This window comes from Zalophus californianus, chromosome 4 (assembly GCF_009762305.2).
Source record: "Zalophus californianus isolate mZalCal1 chromosome 4, mZalCal1.pri.v2, whole genome shotgun sequence".
Lineage (NCBI taxonomy): Eukaryota > Metazoa > Chordata > Mammalia > Carnivora > Otariidae > Zalophus > Zalophus californianus.
Genome location: NC_045598.1, coordinates 12,013,767 through 12,033,603, shown reverse-complemented (window position 1 = coordinate 12,033,603; position 19,837 = coordinate 12,013,767). Strand labels below are relative to the sequence as shown.

General features: G+C 50.8%; 1 protein-coding gene across 3 annotated transcripts; it reads right to left on the bottom strand.

Annotated features, from left to right (window-relative positions):
• Positions 1-1,149: 1,149 nt before the first annotated feature.
• NECAP2 (NECAP endocytosis associated 2) lies at positions 1,150-15,224 on the bottom strand. Of its 3 annotated transcripts, none has more exons than XM_027593915.2 (8): positions 15,091-15,224; positions 12,882-12,982; positions 10,335-10,439; positions 10,160-10,241; positions 9,087-9,195; positions 6,137-6,314; positions 3,229-3,316; positions 1,150-2,418 (listed from the first exon to the last, which is right to left on the bottom strand). In XM_027593915.2, the coding sequence occupies exons 1-8, from the start codon at positions 15,180-15,182 to the stop codon at positions 2,370-2,372; spliced, it is 804 nt and encodes a 267-aa protein (XP_027449716.1). In that variant the 5' UTR covers positions 15,183-15,224; the 3' UTR covers positions 1,150-2,369. The 3 variants fall into 3 exon arrangements, with proteins under 3 accessions (XP_027449716.1, XP_027449802.1, XP_027449884.1); XM_027594001.2 differs by having other exon boundaries at positions 3,229-3,313; XM_027594083.2 differs by lacking the exon at positions 3,229-3,316.
• Between the last annotated feature and the right edge of the window lie 4,613 nt (positions 15,225-19,837).

The window sequence follows — 19,837 nt, the reverse complement described above, 5'->3', positions numbered from 1 at the left end:
ACCTGGTGGTGGCAATTGTGGGAGCCACCTCCGTCTGTCAGGGCATTCAATCCCCCTGCTCTGTAGAGCGCAGCCCAGGCCTCACATCCCCCCAAGCCCCACCAACTTGGAAGCTCCAGTCAGGTGTCTTGAGTGAAGAGAAGCCTGGTTTGGTGGTGGGGATTTTCCTGGGGACCCTAGTCCCACAGCAGGGTTTTTTTTTTTTTTCCCAGCCAGGATTCCAGTTGGTGATGGAGAACACCAAAATGTTTCTTGCCTCACCCCCACCCCTCACAGATCTGTCAAGGTGTTTTTCGGGTTAGATCCTTGACGGCTGCTTCACCAGAGGCCTCACCACCATTTTGAGTAATGGTTCAGGGTAAGTTATCTGATTCTAGATGAAGGTAATTAAGGCCAAACTATGGGATATGGGCACCTGCTAGTCCATCTATGCCTCCTGTGAGTGACATTTAAGGACGGAGCCTGCGGTCACCACCTAACCAGGAGGGAGCCTAGACCCAAAGCCCAGGTCCATCTCCAGAACCCAAGAGCCCACCTCCAAGGGGAGGTTCTTCCACTCAACGAAGGGCTCCTTCAAGGTAAGCTTCCTTTTCCAGCCTTCAAGTACTTAGGAAGAAGATGGGATGTAATGGGCAACAGACATAAAGTTTACTACTCCTGAGACTCCTCTGATGCAAATTCCTTACTCTTACTCCAAGGGCAGAGGACCCTTCATTCTAATTTTCTATGTCCCCCTCTTAACACGGTTTATTTGCCAGAGCAGCAGTTTCCATAACTAACAAAAACTGCAGCTTTCTTACCGAACCCTCGAGCCTGGTAAGTGCTGGGGCCTTTCGTTTTTGGCTTCTGCATGACTGTAGACCCTTACTATTTAGGAAGATGCTTCCATGGAGAGGTCTTGGGGGGAGGCAGGGGCCCCCTCCCACATTACAAGCTAAAAAGACGGTGCTCTTCCAGATGCACAGGGGAGAAGTTACTGGTTGCCTTAGGGCAACAAGACCCAATTCTCTTATTCTGGCTAATCTGACACCCTCACACCAGACTTTAAATCTGGACACACGATCAGTGGTGAGAGGTGGCTATGAGTCTAGCTGTGGCACCCTGGACGGCTTAGTGGCCATGCTGCCAAAAACATGTTCATCTTTGACATACACTGACAGAAGTAAAAATATTTATTTTTTTATCTTCGGAATCTGGTCCCACAAAAAGGCCAACACTTTTTTTTTTTTCAGTTCATTGTCTTGACCCTTCAAAAAATCGATTTTTCAATTAAGAGGTAAAGAATGCTGAGAAAAGCAAATTTCGAGGTGTGCTCAGATAAAATTATTTCTCATAAACCATAATACAGGCAACCCCAGGCTTCCAGTTCACTCAGAACTCCTTCTGTCATGTACAGTCTCTGAAGGAGAAACGAAAATAGGAGGCTGTCTGCAGACAAGGCACTTCAGAAACCACAGCAAGGAGAAAACCCAAGGCCCCTGGGAACTGTGCTGGGAGCCTGTGAACCCAGAGAGCTGTCGGTGGACAGGACAGCCAGACCCCCCACCTCCACGAGAACAGTGCCGGCTTTCCTGCCCAAACACGCTTCTGGCGCCTGCCTCAGCCCGGCACTGCCCACCTGGCCCAGAAGACCCGGCAGCCAGGCCACTTGGCCAAGACGAACACTGCTTTCTGAAGCTCAGAGCAGTTCCTGCGGCAGACAGGGTAGAATACTCTCCGAGGCCCCTGCTGGGGCATCTTGCAGGAGCAGTCCCTTTTGCAAAGGCAAGTTAGTGCAGATCAGCACGTTAGCAAAGCAAACATTAAAGATTTTTTAAAAGCTGACTAATACTCTTGATTTCCCTCCTGATTAGCTGTTCGAGCTGCAGCCTATAAACCTGCCAGAAATCAGGAAGGACTCCCCCCCTCTGAAGGCACCTTGAATGAAGTGGCTACAGCCAATGGGAGTGCAGAAGGCCCTCCTTCTGGACAGTGATCACGGGACGCCTGTAACCACTGAGAAGGGCCCAGCTGAAGCCAGGGAGCACGCTCAACCCCTTCTTTTGCTTTGGGGGCTTGTGTTTAATATGGGTCACTGCGATGGAAGCAGCAGTCTCAGAGTCTCTCACGTCAAGAGACGGACAGGGACGGGGATGCTGGAGCGTTCCTCCTCCTGTGTTGTGGTTGCACGCTCGAGTCCCAGCAAACAGTGTGACACTGTGCCAATTTACTGCCTAACATGCCAGTCTGTCAAGAAAGTCGGGCGAGGAGGAGAGGAGTCATGCTCCAAACAGAGGCTGGCTGGGAGTGCTTCGTCCCCCTTCCGTTGGCCCAGGTGAGGTGGCTCCTTTCCAGAAATTGTATGAGGAGAAAGAGGGGTTGCACTCAGATCAGAACTGGACCCAGCCTGTGCCTGGTTGAGTCTGGCTGGAAGTCGACCTGTAAAAGGAAAAAAGGGAGGGGTGGGAGAGTTTAGATGTTTGAAAATACAAAGTCGATAAAATGTGGCTTCTCTCTGGGCAAAAAGAGCTCCAAAAAGTCAGTCCCTGAATGTTCTAGAGCAGGGATCAGCCAACTATAGCCCAGAGACCAAATCTAGTTCTCTGTTTCTGTAAATAAAGTGTTACTAGCACACAGCCATGCCCGTTCCTTTACACACCATCTATGGCTGCTTTTGAGCCACAAAAGCAAGACTGAGCGAGCAGAGGCCATAAGGTCTGTAGCGTCTAACCGACCTCTCTCTGGAAAACCCGCGCTGAGTCCTGTCCTGCAGACTACCCCTATAAACAACGGTGCAGTGAGTTTTTAGCATCTCTTCACCTCGACTCCAAGGAAAGGCGTGAAGTTTTATTGAGGCAGAGAAGGCAAGAGACCATGGACAGGCCAAGGCTAGCACCAAGGCTAGTTCTGCCCAGTGTTCTGGGATTAGCTGGGGCAGGGGTGGGGAGTGTGGCATCGGGGAAGAGGGGAGCTGCTACTGGGGACAAGCCAAAGGTCGTTGGAAGACCCGGAAGAGTTACAGTGTAGCCCCAGGTCACCTAGCAGTAGAGAGCAGTGAAAAGCCTTCATGGAGAGACGTATGCCACCCAAAGCAGGCACTCTGGGGCTCTGCCCTCTGGCTGGCCTGAAAACGTCCAAGTCCGAGCGGTTGCTCCAAACGCCAGAAGAAAAGCATCTGGAACAACCCCAGGTTTCTAGGGACACAGCCCTGGCCCCAGTCCCGCCACAAAAATGTGACCCTCTCCTCACCCTGTGGATTTGGTAAAGTCTCCCCAGATGTCGGTGGTGGCAGTCGTGGCAGGCTTGGGTTGCGGCCAGGACATGGTGGCACCTCCTACTGATGTCCCCAAATCCGCCAGGCAGGGAGAGAAGAAAAGGAGACAAAGGAGTCAGAAATCTCTCTTTCTGCTGGTCTCAGTGACCCTGAAATCAGTCTCATGATTCCGGGTGGCCGAGAAAGACACACAGAGACCTGCTCTGGGACAAACAAACAAACAAACAAGCTGCCACATTTCCACCTGTTCATGAGCCCTTGGGGGCTCCTGGAGAAAAGTGGAAAGCCATATACATACAAGGTGGAAGGCAGGGTGCCAGTGAGGACGAGTCACACACCATCCATCACTCATGCCTGAAGCTGACCTTGTTTCCAACTGCTTATGTGTTGGCAATCTGTTTAAAATTCACTCTCTCCCGCCCTGGCTTCTTGAATCTCCCGCCCACCGACGACGCAAGGTCATCTTCACATAAAGCCCTCAGTCCAGGGTCTGGATCAACTGAATGAAAAAGTTATGCTCCAGAAATGTGCCAAGTGCTGGGACCCAAAGTGGTTAGGGTTTGCGGCGAGCCTTCCAGAAGCAGCAACACAGAAGCCAGTATCTGTGTGTATCTCTTCATCAAGGTGGGGGCACATGGGGCTACCGTGCCCGCCTCTGTGCTTTGCCAGCACCTCACCCTGTGCTGCTGTCCCTGCTAAAGGCCCGGCGCCTTCCTCCCTCCGCCCTCCCACCAATTTGCTATTTCTGATCTGCTCTGGGCCAGGAGACCAGGTAGCATCCCGAGGGCCCTCAAGGATTTAGTTTTGTAGCTCGCCAAGTGCTTATCGTGCACTGTCTCCTTCAGACCCATCACAGTCCGTGGGGGAGGACAGGCCAGAACCAACTGTGTGACTTGACACGCATCCCTTGAGTCTGTCTCCTTATCTCTCAAACGGGGGTGACGGACGGTGACAGTGACTACTTCACAGAACCGGTCTGCGCCGCAGGAGCTAATACAGTGAATGCTTGGAGAAGGCCCAGCACGCGGTGGTGATAATGACATTAGTGGAACGAGACCTGACAAACACAAGCACTTAGTGTTTTAGGTATTCACGGATCAGCTCATTTGATCCTCACAAGAAACCCACACCATAGGCTATCATGACTGCCCCCATCCTACAGACGAGAAAACTGAGGCACAGAGAAGCAGGCAATCTTCTGACTATCACATGATTGATAAGCCAGAATGTGAACTCAGCCAGTCTGGTTTACAGGATATACTAAGTGCTCAAGAAATGGTAGCTCTTCGTGGCTCATTATCTGACACCATTTTGTCTGTGCAGACACCCTAACTGCCTGTCTTGTACGTTGGAATGTAAGCCCTTGGGGCGCCTGGGTGGCTCAGTCAGTTAAGTGTCCGACTCTTGACTTTGGCTCAGGTCATGATCTCAGGATCATGAGATCAAGCCCCACATTGGGATCTGTGCTCCTAGTGGAGTCTCCCTGAGATTCTCCCTCTCCCTCTGCCCCCATCACTCTCGATTTCTCAAAATAAATAAATAAAATCTTAAAACAAAACAAAACAAACCATAAGCCCTTGAGAGCGGGAACTTGGTGCTGTACTTGCAACATTCCCAGGGCTTAAAACACTGCCTGGCACATAGTAGATACTCCATATTAGATGTTAAACATGCATCAGTAACCGAGGGAAGGCCTAAGATAGTGGCTCTCAGACCTCAGTGAGCATACAAATAATGTTAGGAACACAGATTCCTGTCCACGTTCCTGGTGATGCCAAGGCAGGTGGTCCTGTTACTCTGAGAAACAATGCTGGAAGAATGGTTCCTCGTTCTGTGGCAGAGGCTGGCTGACCACTACTCCTGCCCACTCCTGGGCTGGGAATCCCCCACAAGGCTGAGATTGGAAGCCTGATCGGCAGATGGGGAAGCCTATGTCCACACCCTTAAAAGGGAAAGAAAGCAGGCTTCCTGCAATCCTGTCCTCTAGAACCTAGTGAGATCTGTATGGAGAAATCACCCAGCCTGGGGAAGGCTTGGAACATCGGCTAGGCTGGGCGGGTAGGGTGGGGAGGCCAAGGAAATGGGCTAGCTCCCCATCTCCATCGGTGGCTGGTACTGGGCACTAACTTCTGGAATCCCAGGGTCACCAAAAGGCATTCCTTTACACCTTAGAACAAGCACCAGCATAGCGTGCTGGGCGAGTTGCCTCTCGGCTTGCTAGCCTCCTGAGGGCCTTACCAAGGACCTTGCTCTAAACTAAATCCCCGATTTTATTTTCTACCACTCACCTTGGCATACTTATGCTACATCCATTTCCCTATACACACCAGGTGTTTAAAAATCTGAGCCTTATTCACACTCTTCTGTCTGGAACGCCAAGCGTCCCCTGCCCCCATCTGCTTCCTTCAAGGCCCACCTCCAATGCCACCTTTTCCATGGAGCCTCCCCACATCATCCTGGCTGGTCATATGTGGACCCATACAATTGGTCTTTGTGCCCAGGACTCCTGTCTCCTACCAGATATGAGCAGACCATGTCTCCACCACCCACCCACCCACTCGACAAACACTAAGCAGCTTCTAAGAACCAGGAACCCACATGCTGATGCTTTCATAGCAAATCGGTGTCACAACCAACAAGCTGCAGCCCCCACCCATCGGGGGTAGACAGAGGCACTGAGGGGGGGACGTGGCAGGTATCAGGGAAGAGAGGAACCCCTTACCCAGTCTGGGCAGAATGAGCTTCGTGGTGTCACAGACAGGTACCACATGATGGACAGTGTGAGTGAAGGAGGGAGCACCACGGGGCCCCAGCTGCACCTGCAGGGAGAGGAACCCGCAGGTGCAGCTTTCGCAGCAAGTACAGTGACTCCCGAGCACTGACCTGAACTGGGAGCAACTGCTGTCTGGACGAGGGATCCCCCCCCAGACAACTGCTCCACAGGCGGGGGGATCAGGATGGAGGACTTCCCCCCCGGGGGCGGGGGAAGCAGGCTCAGTCCTCCTGTGCTGGCGGGCCGTGCTCGGGGACTCCCAGCTGCTCCTTCCTTCTTCTTCATGTTCTGAAGAGAGGCGAGGGATGCAAACCAGTCAGTTCTGCTAAGGTCCCCCTGCTTATCGGAAAACCCCACCAAGAGGGCCCAGGGGGTCCCCAAGCCCCAAATGTCTGTATAACCAAAAGATGGTCAACAGCTGCCCAGCACTCACTGTGTTGAGCTGTGCTCAAAGCATCACAATTCCAGAGCTATCCCAAACACATCTAATTCGAAAACTCAGCCCTGGCTTCATTAAGCATCAGGGAAATACAAATTAAAACTACAAATCAAAACGAGTGCTATACCATTACACACCCACCAGAATGGCCAAAACGTAGACTATCAAGTACTGACAAGGATGTGGAGCAACCAGAACGCTCACTCACACACTGCTTGGAGGATGTAAACAGGGAACACTACCTGGAGAAACTGTCTGGAAGAATCTATAAAGCTGAACACGTGAACTGATGACCCTACAATTTCCCTCCTAGAAACAGACCCCACAGAAACACATACTCATGGCACTGAAAGACATGCACTTGCACGTTCACAGCCGTTACTTTTTGTAATAGCTCCAGACTGGCAACTACCCCAGTGTTCACTGTCTAGTTAAAGAGTAACACCGGGGGGCGCCTGGGGAGCTCAGCTGGTTAAGCGTCTGACTCTTGGTTTCGGCTCAGGTCATGATCTCAGGGCTCAGGTCGTGATCTCAGGTCGTGGGATTGAGCTCCACGTGGGGCTCTGCGCTCAGCAGGGAGTCTGCTTGAGGATTCTCTCTCCTTCTCCCTCTGCCCCTCCTCATCTCAAATAAATAAATAAATCTGAAAACAATACCCGCAAAGAGTACCACTGTGATGCATTCTCGCAATGAAATACACCACTGCAGTGACAATGGACAAACTACGAGCAACAGAACAGAGGCAGATTTTCTTTGAAAACAAAATCTAGGGCATTCCACTCAGGACCGTGGTGACTCTGTCCTGCGGACAAGAACAGGAGAGGGGCTTCCAGAATGCGGATGATCTCTTTTTTTTTTTTAAAGATTTTATTTATTTATTTATTTGAGAGAGAGAGAGAGAGAGAGAACACGAGAGGGAGGAGGGTCCAAGGGAGAAGCAGACTCACTGCTGAGCAGGGAGCCCAATGCGGGACTCGATCCCGGGACTCCAGGATCATGACCTGAGCCGAAGGCAGTCGCTTAACCAACTAAGCCACCCAGGCGCCCCTAATCTCTGCTTCTTGATCTGGGGGCTAGTTTGCGTGGGTACATTTGGTTTTCAAAAATTCACAGAGTTCTGCATTTATAATGTGTGCACTTTTCTGTATGCATATCATACTTCCATAGAACATTAAAAAAAAGGGGCGCCTGGGTGGCTCAGCCAAGTCAGCATCTGACTTCAGCTCTAGTCATGATCTCAGTGTCCTGGGATCAAGCCCTCTTTCGGGCTCCCTGCTCAGTGGGGAGTCTGCTTCTCCCTTTCTCTCTCCCCCCGCCCCTGCTCTCAATAAATAAAATCTTAAAAAAATAAAATAAATAAATAAAAACAAAAACAAAAACCTGAGCCCCGACGGGAGCCAGAAACCAGTGCCAAGTTACAAAGAGGAAGACACAGCTCCCACCTTGTGAGAAGCAGCAGCTTAACCCAGCGCTAAGACCACAGCCCTAAAGCCAGAAGCCTCAAAGCCCTCAGTCAGAGTCCAGCTGTGCTGGTTATTTCCAGCTCTATGACCTGGGCAAGTCCCTTAAACTCTCTAAGCTTTATTTCCCTGCCTGTAAAATGGGAGAACGCTTAATTCATATAAGTGCCTAAAAACACTACCTGGCACACAGCTGATGCTCATTAAATGTTAGTTTCCTCCCAGCAAGAGAGGACTCACATCCCAACCAGTCCACTGGACATGACCTGTATTTTCTCTTAAGGGCCAGCTGGCCAACGTCAAGGGTCCCAAATCATCACCAGCATGAAGCAGAAAAGAGGAGAAAGAGATAGTAAATAAAGAGTAAGTAAAGAGGAAGAGCATTATCTTAGGGTTACAAAGTTTCTTCACAAAACATTTCCATGTGGTTCTTGATTCCCCCAAATCACTCCAACCCCACTCCCTATAGTCCGGTGAGGACCGAGTCCTGGACACCCAGCCCAGCCCTACCTTTTCCCATTCTCCACAGGAGCTAACAAGGGAAACCCAGATGCAGGGCAGCTCAGGATGAAGACACGGGGTGTCAGGACACCACCCCCACCAGCAGAAGCTGCCCATGAATCCCAGCACCCACCTCAACACCTTCCTGTCCAGAGCTCTTCCAAATCTTCCTTACTCGAGGTGCAAGGCCAGGATGCAGCTGACCCCCATTCTAAGAGCCTGGTCAGAAATGCCAGCCCTGGGAGCAAGTGACTGATGCTTCTTTTCAACTCAGAGGCTTTGCACATGCTGTTCCCTCTGCTTGAACCGCCTTTTGATCTCCCTCTTTCCCCTTCCTTACAGGTCACTTCTTCCAGGAACACTTCCTTGCTTCCCCTAACCATGGGCTGCATGCCCCTCCTCTAGGAGCTCACGGCACCGCGCTGCATCCCCTCCCCTGCCAGGATGTGGTCACATCTTGTCTCGCCCGTCTCCGTTTAACTCTGAGCTCCACGAGAGCAGAGCTCTCTCGTTCACCACCCGGCACAGGACCTGGCAAAAGGCTGCTGATCCACAAACATCTACTCAACTGATGGGGAACTGAAGGCTGGGGAAAAAAGGGGTGGGTTCTGGGCCGGGGTTGGGTGCTGGCCAACAAAGCCAAGTGAGGGTGGGACTCACCGCGATGTTGAGCTTGATGGTCTGGCCCTCTTTGAAGCCTAGGTCCAACTTGGGGCCCTGGTCTGGGTTCTGGGCCTGTTTTGCAAATTCACACTGCTGTCTCACCCACCTGGGCAGGGGACAAGAAAAAGGTGGGGAAGAGACCGGCTGCCCTGCATTCCCGCCCTCACTCCGCCTCCACCGGCCACTGCTCCAGGAAGAGGTTTTGTATGGTAGAAAAAGCGCACGCAGGCTTGCGAGCTGGGCCTGAATTCAAATCCTGACTCTGCCACATAAGTAGCTGCGTGCACATCAGTTTCCCCATCAACGAAATGGAAATACAATTCTGTATGTGTTAAAGACAGCTATGAGAACTCAGTGAGCTCATGGATGTAAAAGAAGGTCCTGACACCGGGCTTCAGGAAATCTGAGAACCTGGCCCTCGCCCCCCTAGCACTTGGCATGAGGACTAGGAGAGTGTAACCACATGCCCCACTCATAAGGACTCGTAAGGTAGACGGTGAGACAAGACAGATGCCCAGGAAATAGAGAGCAACACAAAGGTCCCCCCACCCTCCACGCAATACCCATCTAGCAGCCCCCGGGCCTAGACAGCAGGCCAGGGAAGGGCCAGAGGTGCCCACGTGAGTTGCTGCACAAACTCCAACTTCCCAGCGGCCAGAGATGGAGGCCTGTAGGTGGCAGGGGAGCAGTCTTCCCTGCCCTTGTCTTTCAGCTTTAGAAAGGACTCCCAGGACATCTGGCGGGTGGCCACCTGCCACCACTTACTGTATCACGGAGGAACAGGCTCAGGAATGAGCCTCCCATGGCCTCCGGCTCCTCTGGTGCCAGTAAGGGAAGAGGTATGGCAGCTCAGAGGCTGGGTCCGCTGACCAGTGAGAGACAGGGCCAGGGGAAAGGGAAAGGACTGGAAAGGAGAGAAGGCAGCCTGCCCCACAGGAGCAGTGAGTCTCCCGGAGGCTCTGCTAGCAGACGAATCCCACACAACCAGCTGGGTATCCTAAGCTGGGAAACCATTCTGTCCAGGGAAAGCAGGGAGGAGGCATGAGCACTTGTGGCCTCGAACCACTCACTTGAAATGGTCCTGCAATGCAACATTGAAGTCAAAGGCATCGCCTCGGTCCCCGAAGCCAATTCCAATAAACGCCCGGCGCCCTGGGGGACAACACATGATTAATCCCACTTGCCAGAGGCAGAGGAAACCCTTCTCATGAGGAGGACCCCCCACCCCCCGAGACCCGCACCTACCGTTTCCATCTTCGATGCGGATAACGAAGTACCTGCTGGAATCCGTCACGCTCTCCACGGCTGTGCCAGGAAACTGATCCACCGGGGCCTGAGCAAAGAGCTCCCCTGGAAGCACAAGTTAGGGTGAGCCTTGAGCCCCCTTCCAGCCTAACATTTCTATCACACCACTAGGGTCTTTTTCCTGAAAGGCAGAGAGGCAAACCTTACTCTGGGGTTCAAAACAAATCCATTCTGATGGAAGAGAAGACACAGACCTATAACCAAGGAAAGGTTTAAGTCAGGAGTGGCCTGCAAGTCAGATACAGCCCAGTGTTAATATTCTTAATTTAACTGCCAAACTTTTCAAAATCAAATTACATGTAAAATAATCCAGATTTCTAGTCTTCTCTGACAATCCAAAGCTCTAGCAATGCTGGAACTCCATTCCCACAGGAGGGCTGAGCTAGAGCTGACCTGCCCACACCCGAGGGCCCCGGAGCAGGCAGGCCCTGGTCCAGGTATAGCACAACCTCAGAAAAGGCCTGGGACCTGAGGCAGGACTGTAGAGGAGCCGTGGAACCCAGTGAAAGAGGGTTTGGGCACCTACAGAAGAATGTGAAGCAGGGATGCCTGGGTGGCTCAGTCGGTTAAGCGTCTGCCTTCGGCTCAGGTCATGATCCCAGGGTGCTGGGATAGGGTCCTGCGTCGGGCTCCTTGCTCAGCAGGGAGCCTGCTTCTCCCTCTGCCTGCCTCTCCTTCTGCTTGTGCTCGCTCTCTCTCTCTCTGACAAATAAATAAATAAAATCTTTAAAAAAAAAAAAAAAGAGGAGGATCTGAAGCAGCTGAGTTAGGCTAAGAGGACCACCGGTTTTAAAAGGGGCCCCTATGGAATGCATCCCTTGTCACTCCAGTTCTCTAGGCCCCAGTGCAGCGCACACCTTTGGGGGCGTTCTGGACTCGCATCACTTCCACAGGTGCTGACCTCTGTTCGCGCTTCCAGTACTTGACCAAGGCTTCTCTACTCAATGCTGGGGTTCACAGGTGACTGTGCAATCAAGGCTGAACTGAATCCAAATCGGTGGACCCCAAGTCTGTAGCTTCTTGATAATTTCTCTGCCCCCCTAGTTTCGTCCCTAGGGATCTGGGACTCACCTGGACACCTTCAGCCTAGAGCAGTGATTCTCAACCAAGGGTGGTTTTGCTCCCTGTCCGCCCCCAGGGATATGTGGCAATGTGTGAAGAGATTTTTGGTTTTCACACTTTGGCAGTGCTACTGGCATCTGGTAGACAGAGGCCAGGGGTGTTGCTACATATCTGAAATTTGACTTGACAGCCCACAACACTCCCCTGGCCCAAATGCCACTAGCCTTGGCCGAGAAGGAGTGCAGAGCAAGAGACAAAGAGGACCCAGCAGGCCTGACCCCGAGCGAAGAGCATGCTGGGGTGGCTCCTGCAGGGGAGGCTCAGCTCTGGGCAGTCGCTGTTCCACTAGGCTGTCACCGTAAAGTCCGTTCCCAAGGGTCCCAGAAAACAGGTGTTGCCATGCCTTGTGAGATCACCCAGCAAATCTAAAAGCCAGAGTTCTCTGGCCTAGTCACAGCAGCTGTCTTTTCAAACTCCTCTGCAGCCAATACCCAGCCAGCCCCATGTTCCAGAACAAATCAATGCTTTGGGTCACCTTGCAGTTCACAAAGCAACTGGATAAATGTGTGCTCACTTCGTATTTCCAACAATCCTGTGAAGTATGAGCTAATGGGATCCCCATTTCAAAAAGGAGGCCAAGGCACTAGAGGTCATGTGTGGCTCGCCCAAGGTCTCAAAGCTCAGACACAAGAGATGCAGTTCTCAGAGGCAGCCGGTTTTGCCTATGACGCTTTACACTTGGTCCCATCCCACCCAGGAAAATCTCTACATGTTAGAAAAATAAATGACCGAATGCCACAGTGCCCGATGCCTGCTCTGGGGGCTGGGGCTCTTTCAGATCGCATTGCCCTCCACAGCTCACCCGGAAGCCCTGGTGGCACATGACTTCCAGACAGATTTCCCCTAAGGTGACATCTGCCAGCTGACCCCAACACAGGCCGGCTTGGCTTGCCCTTTCACCAAAGAGCTGAGTAGGACAGCTTCCGGCTCTTTCAGTTAATGGGCGTGGTCAGTCTGGGGAGTTACCCATTTAGTTGATAAACAGAATTCCTGAGTAAGAAGCAGAGCTCAACTGCAGAGGGTTGTGCATCTTCCCCCCAAAGCTGGTCTTCAAAGCAAACTCTGGGGCTTCCTACCTGTGACCAACCTGTAGGTCTCCTCTTCCTGGATTCCAAAATTAGTATGTTCTTAAGGATGCCCCCCACCAAAGACAGGTGCTGGACAGGAAATACTCCCTTTTACACCTGGAGACAGTGCTTTCTACAATTAAAGGTGGGGGGAATGGAGGCGGCTTAGAGGTACAGCTGGGCCTTTGATTTCGAGGTTCGGTTCCCATGACCTGAGTGGACTGGCCAGGGCCGCCTTTCCCTTCACAAAGTAGGAGGTGTGGCATCTCAGCCCCACTAGGGCCTCCGCTGCCTTTACCTGAGGTCCTGTCCTCCAGCTTGATGTAGGCCACCTGCCCTTTTGCAGTGATCCGCAGCCGGCCACTCCATGATGGCTGGTCCAGCTGCCACTCCGCGGCCCTAAGGGGACAAAAACCATGCTGGGGACGGGAATGGGGAGGGCATGTGGGCTGCTTGCTCAGGACCAGAGGCTGGCAAACTTTCTCTGACAAGGGCCATCCCATCCCTGTCACCACTACCCACTCTGCGGTTGTAGGGCAAAAGCAGTCATCAACAGTACAGGAACATGCTGGCGCTTTACGTATTTGAAAGGAGTGTTTTCTGCTGCATGTGACTGTATTTCAGCGCAACTTTCTGGACACTAAAAACCTGAATTTCATATAATTTTCGCATTAAGAAATATTCCTTTTAAAATGTTCCCCAACTATTTAGAAACGTAAAAACCGTCCTTAGTTTGTGAGACATACAAAAACACGGTGGGTCGCAGTTTGCCGACCCCAGTTCTAGACTACAGAGACTTTTTCCCAGAAGTAGGACTTCCAGTTCTCTTTCTGTAAAGGAAGCAGTTCCTGGGCCTGCTGTTTCAGACACTGCTGGGCTGAGGGGGCCAGAGTGACCATTTGGGACCAGTGAGATGACCTCGGAGGAAAGGCGGGCGGGAGCAATCATATAGCAGAAAGAGAACAGGAGAGCAACGATTCATGTGAGGAAAGTGGATGGGTGTCCAACAAATATAACCCCAAAGGTGTCCCAGGCCGAAAGAACCCCAGGAAACCATGGACCTATCACAATAGCTTCTTTGGGGACTTTTAAAGCGGTAACTTCACATTTTACTTCTAAGAAGCAGTTCAGTAAAACCCCCAAATAGCAAGAACCTTGGGTGTTTTCAAGAGGGTTTTCCTGGAAGTCCCCAAGTGACTCCATTAACTATGGACACAGATTGTTTGAAGGCCACACAAATGCAGACTCTCAATTCACAATCAGACTCAGTTTCAGTTCCTCCTAGTGGGGCAACACAGGCCTTAGATCCAAGCTAAGAGGAGCTCTGAGGGTGAAGGGCAGGGGCTGCCAGTTTCCTCTATGCCAAACCAGCCAGCCTTGACACTTGGGAACCTCACTCTCAGGGGGCCAGGAGGGACCAAACCCATCCTACTGAAGGGGATCAGAGTAGACTGACCATCCCGGGTTTGGTGTCCCATCTCCAGTTTGATAACAGAAAGCAAACGTGTTTTTGTAATTGTTTCTCTTGTTGCTTTCATACTACTTTTAAGTTACACCATGCATGTACTAGGTGTTCAATAAAATAATCTGTTATCTAGAAAATCAGCTACAAGTCTGTGTTAACACAACTGGAAAGTAACAAGAGGCCAGATATGTGGACACTCCACCATTCTTGTGGTGCAGGCCAATCCTGTATTTCCAAATCAAGAGACAAACATTGCCTTCAAAAGCGACCCCACCCCCGACCCAGGGACACAAAATAGCTACAGACCAGGTTGTCTGTAACAGGTACATCTTTTTTTTTTCCTTTCTTTTCATAGGTAACACATAGGCTTGGTAACAAAATGCAAACAGCACAAAAAAGCATACCGTAAAAGGAAGTCTCCTTCCAACCCCCACTGCCCGCCCGCAACGCCCTTTTTCCTGCGTTCCCTTCCAGACCCTACAAGCATCTGTTTATCCCTCTCAGGGGAACATTTCACTAGAGAAGCGCAGATGGACTCCTCCCAACCGCCACAAGCTGTGATAAGGCCTGAGGTTCGTGCGAGGGAGCTGGGCAGGGAGGGGTCCCTGGGCTCTGGCCATCCGCTCACAGCTCCTGGGACGGGCCCTTTTGGCCAGTTCTGGGCTGTTTTCCTTCCCCTGGGGATTTCCTCCCGTGATAGGACCCCCTCCCCCTTCAGGCTTTTCAAGGTTCCCTTGAAGGCCACCAATTAGGGCTGAAAGAAAAGGGCCTGTGACACCACCACCCCCAACCACGCTTGGGGACACGGCTAGACACGGCGCCAACGCCTTCCCCGCGCTGGGAGCCCCGTGCGGCAGACTGAGACAGCCCCAAGTCTGGGTCTCCCTCCCTGCTCTGGCCTCAAACTGGGAGAAACCGCAGTATTACCTCCCGCCTCTCCCCTAATACCGGCCGGGGCCGTCCTCGGCTCCCGCGGTGGGCGTGTCGGGCGACGGGGAAGGGGTTAAATCGGGGTTAGTCTGGCCTTGCGGCAAGCGGTCACCTGTAACCACGGTTGGTGGCTCGCGGCGGGATGCGGTAGACGTGGACCTCCGGCTTGACACAGAGCACCGATTCGTACTCGCTCTCCTCCATCTCGACACCCGGAGCTAGCCGGACTTCCGGCTCCTTCCCCGCCTCGGGGTCGGAAGGGACGCGACTCTATGACCCGGGTCAGGCTAGAGCGGCAGCTTGCGGGCCTCAGCACGATTGTCTCCCGCGCGCCCTCTGCTGGCGGCTCTGGCTCAAGACACGCGGCGGACGGATCCTGGAGCCACGTGATTACGGACAAGCGCTTTTGGGGAGCTTCCCCCTCCCGCTAGGCTCCGTGCGCAGCAGAGGAAACGTCGGTGCAGACCCCACCGTAGTCCGTTGTTTGGTTGTGGGTCATCCCCATCCCCTCAGCGCTTACACTTGAGGCCCAGTTGGCTGAGATTCAAAGCTGTATCTACCTACACAGCTCACCCTGTAGCAAATCTCTCTCTGGCCTTTACTTTCCCGGGCTCTTCGTGAATGTCCTTCCTTCTCCCGACTCTAGAAGCCTCCACTGAGGCTCCTCCTCGTAGAGAGAGGCTTACCAGACCCACCACTAAGTGGGGCGCCACCCTTATCCTCACCCACCACGTGCCCAGGGCCCAGTGTGGCCTCGACTCGACAAAAAGAGCAAAGTCGACTAATTTAAGTCATGAAAAAAGACTCCCAGTCCTAACTTGGATTTCTCACAGAATGTCATAGGGGATACATTTTGTCCAACCATAGTCAAATTCTAATTCTCAAAATCCCTTCTCCTGTACCATCCTCTCATTCGTTCCACGGTTATTTACTAAGCAATTATTTATTGTTTACAATGTGCCAGGTCCTCCGTGGGGAACAGCTGATCCCAAATCTTTACTTCACTGAATGCTCCCAAACTTGCTCCCCCCGCATCTCCTCTCTCCTCTCTCCCCTGTACTCACACTGTATAACTTCTTTATTATGGAATTAATCTAACCTCTTAAAAGATCTTTTTTTTTATTGTGGTAAAATATACATAGCATACACTTTAGCACTTTAACCATTTTTGAGAGTGCAATTCAGTGGAATTAAGTACATACACAATATTGCATGACTATCACTGCCATTTCCAGGATTTTTTCATCTTCCCCAACAGACACTCTGTACCCATTAAACAATAAGACCCCATTTCCCCCTTTCCCCAAGCCCCTGGTATCCTCTATTCTGGGCTTTCTGTGTCTATGAAATTGCTTATTCTAGAAACCTCATATAAGTGGAATCATACAGTATCTGTCCTTTGTATCTGGCTTATCTCACTTAGTATAATGTCTTCAAGGTTCCTCCCTGTCATAGCAGCTATCAGAATTTCATTTCCTTCTGATGGCTGAATGATATTCCACCATGTAGATATTCCACATTTTGTTTACCCAGTCCTCTGTTGATGGACTTCTGGGTTCTTCCCACCTTTTGGCTCCTGGGAATAATCTGCTATGTTTGAGTCCCTGTTTTCAGTTCTCTCAGTATCTATCTAGAAGTGGATTTACTGGGCCAAATGGTAATTTTATGTTTAGCTTTTTCGAGGAACCACCAAACTGTTTTCCTTAGTGGCTGCACCATGTAACGTTCGCACCGGCTCTGAACAAGGGTTCTGATGTTTTCACCTCCTCACCAATACCTCTCTTCCATTTCTTTGATCACAGCCATCCTGGTGGGTGTAAAGTTAACTTCTCTTTATGTGAATTGATTTAACCTCTAATTTCAACTTTTCTCATTGCCCTGATTCTCTGCAACAAAGAAGAAATTGAGAAATGACCCAGAAAATGAGATTTCTTCTTCCTTCTTCTTTGATCCTGTCTCTTTATCTTCCTAAAGTCCTGGAGTGGTGAAGACAGAACTCCCCTTTAAAGGGAGGGGGGAGATATCGAAAGGGGCGGGGAGGACACACCCCCACACCGACAATCTTATCCCCTCACATTCCCACCATTGGGTTTATATGACTGTTCTCCCACCAGACTGGGAGCTTCTTTTTTTTTTTTTAAGATTTTATTAATTTATTTGAGAGAGAGAGAGAGTCAGAGAGAGAGAGAAAGCACAGGGGTGGGGAGGGGCAGAGGGAGAAGCAGGCTTCCCACTGAGCAGGGAGCCCGATGTGGGGCTCCATCCCAGGACCTTGAGATCATGACCTGAACTGAAGGCAGCTGCTTAACCGGCTGAGCCACCCAGGTGCCCCAGACTGTGACCCTGTCCCTGTCATCTGCGGGAGCCAGTATTCAGCCACACAGGTTTTGGCACAGAGTCAGTGCTCCGTGAATGAGTAAGTAAATGTGTGTTTTCAGTTGGCTACATCCCAAAACCAAGTGGCAATTTGGGGACGTGCCACCACGTTTTCTCTTTCACGCTCTGACTCCTTGCATCAATACGTGCTGAACAACCCAGGGGAAGAGAGGGTATCCAAGGAGTAAAGCACCTGGACTCATTTAGAGTGAGAGAACTTCCAGCTGGGAGAGCATCTAGGACCAGCTCTCGAGAGCTGAACTTTGGGGTGGTGTCCACAATCAGCACCAAGCTCCATCACGTCCACTCTGGAAGCCAAGCAGTGTGAAGGCAGCACGCGGTGACTGGCCTCGCCATGTGGCTGCCGCAGGTAGGAAGCCTTCCCCTCGTGAACTTCGGAGGGAGTCATCACTCCATGCCAGGGGACAGCCTGGCCTGCCAGCGTGTCACAACACCGGCAGGTCAGTTCCGTCTAACATACGCTGGGTGCTGGGTGCTGGGTGCTGGGTGTTGGATGCTGGCGCCACAGGGATGAAACCAACCCAGCTTCTGCTTTTTTTTTTTTTTTTTAAGATTTTATTTATTTATTTGACAGAGAGAGACACAGCGAGAGAGGAAACACAAGCAGGGGGAGTGGGAGAGGGAGAAGCAGGCTTCCCGTGGAGCAGGGAGCCCAATGCGGGGGCCCGATCCCAGGACCCTGGGATCATGACCTGAGCTGAAGGCAGACGCTTAACGACTGAGCCACCCAGGCGCCCCCCAGCTCCTGCTTTCATCGAGCTCACAAACCAGAGGACACAGCGAGGAAGAATCTTTACAACGCACGGGCACGGGCGGGAAGTGCTAGAATGGAGGAATTCCCGGGGGCTATGGGTGCCAAGGGAAGAGAGGCCCAACTTAGCCTGGGGCAGTCAGGGAAGGCTCTCCAGAAGAGGTTACAGTGACAGAATAATACCTGTGAGGTAGGCAGGGCAAAGATTGTTATCTCCATTGTGTAATGGAGGCCACTGAAACTGTGACAAGCTGTATCTACCTACACAGCTCACCCTGTAGCAAATCTCTCCTCTGGCCTTTACTTTCCCGGGCCCTTCGTGAATGTCCTTCCTTCCACACTGTCCTGCAGTCAGAGGAGGTCAGACAGTCCCTGGACTTCTTCTCAAACCTCCACCTCATAGTTGGACATTGCCCAAAAGGCATTCCTAGACCTCTGCTTGAGAATAATTGGACCTATCATCTACTCCCAGGTTAATTACATTATTTACCAAAAGAATTCAATTCAACCCAACAGGCAGAGGATAGGCTCAGATAGAGCCCGTCCCAAGCATGAGGAGGTGAGCAGAGAGGCAAAGTCTTGCTGATTCATCCAGCTGCTTTCTGGTAGGTCCAGGGCCAGAGTGGGGGTTTGGTGCGGACCGCGGTCCTTGGTGGCCTCCTGAAATATATATTATAGGTCACTTATTTTTCTCTGCTGTATTTTTCTTCCATCATAGACATTTCTAAGAGAAATTCCCCCATTCCTCAGATGGGGAAACCACTTATAAAAGGGCACTCAGTAACTAAACAATCTCGAAAAAGAATGAAATTGGAGAACTCACATTTGCCAGTTTCAACACTTACTACAAAGCAACACTAATCAAGACAGGATAGTACTGAAATGATGCTGGACGTATAGATTAATGGAATCGAATTCAGAATCCAGAAATAAACCCTCACATTTACAGTCAGTTGACTTTCCAGAAGTGTGCCAAAACAATTCAACAGAGAAACCATGATCTTTTCAACAAATGGTGCTGAGATATCCACATGCAGAAGAATGAAGTTGGATCCCTACATCATACCATATACAAAAAAGTAAAAATGGATCCTAGTTTTAGTGTAAGAGCTAAAACTACACAACTTTTAGTAGAAAACATAGACCTAAGTCTTCATGACCTTGGATTTATTTTCTAATAAAAAATAACTTAATGGATTCTCAGAAATGACATCAAAAGCACAAGCAAGAAAAGAAAAAATAGACAAATAAGACTTCAAGAAAATTTAAAACTTTTGTGCCTCAAAGGACAAAAAAGTGAAAATACAATGCACATCATGTGAGAAAATTTTTGCAAATTATATATCTGACAAGGGACTTACGTCTAGAATATATAAAGAACTCTTACCACTCAACAGTAAAAAGACAACTCAATTTATACATGAACAATGGACTCTAGTAGACATTTTCCCAAAGAAGATATACCAATAGCCAATAAGCACAAGGAAAGATGCTCCATCATGGGGCACCTGGCTGGCTCAGTCAATAGAACATGCAACTCTTGATCTCGGAATTGTAAGTTCAAGCTCTATGTTGGGCACAGAGATTACTTACAAATATTTATTTATTTTTAAAGATTTATTTGTTTTATTTGAGGGAGACAGAAAGTGAGTGCCGGTGAGGAGGGGGAGCAGAGAGAGTCTCAAGCCGACTCCGCACTGAGAGCGGAGCC

What these genes read in the sequence shown, in the direction of transcription:
- NECAP2 (XM_027594083.2), bottom strand. Translation starts at nt 15,182, where the DNA reads ATGGAGGAGAGCGAGTACGAATCGGTGCTCTGTGTCAAGCCGGAGGTC. An exon ending in GCTGGAGGACAGGACCTCAG is followed by an intron (nt 10,440 to 12,881) that starts GTAAAGGCAGCG and finishes TTGTGCTTCCAG; the next exon opens with GGGAGCTCTTTGCTCAGGCC. An exon ending in CCGCATCGAAGATGGAAACG is followed by an intron (nt 10,242 to 10,334) that starts GTAGGTGCGGGT and finishes GTTGTCCCCCAG; the next exon opens with GGCGCCGGGCGTTTATTGGA.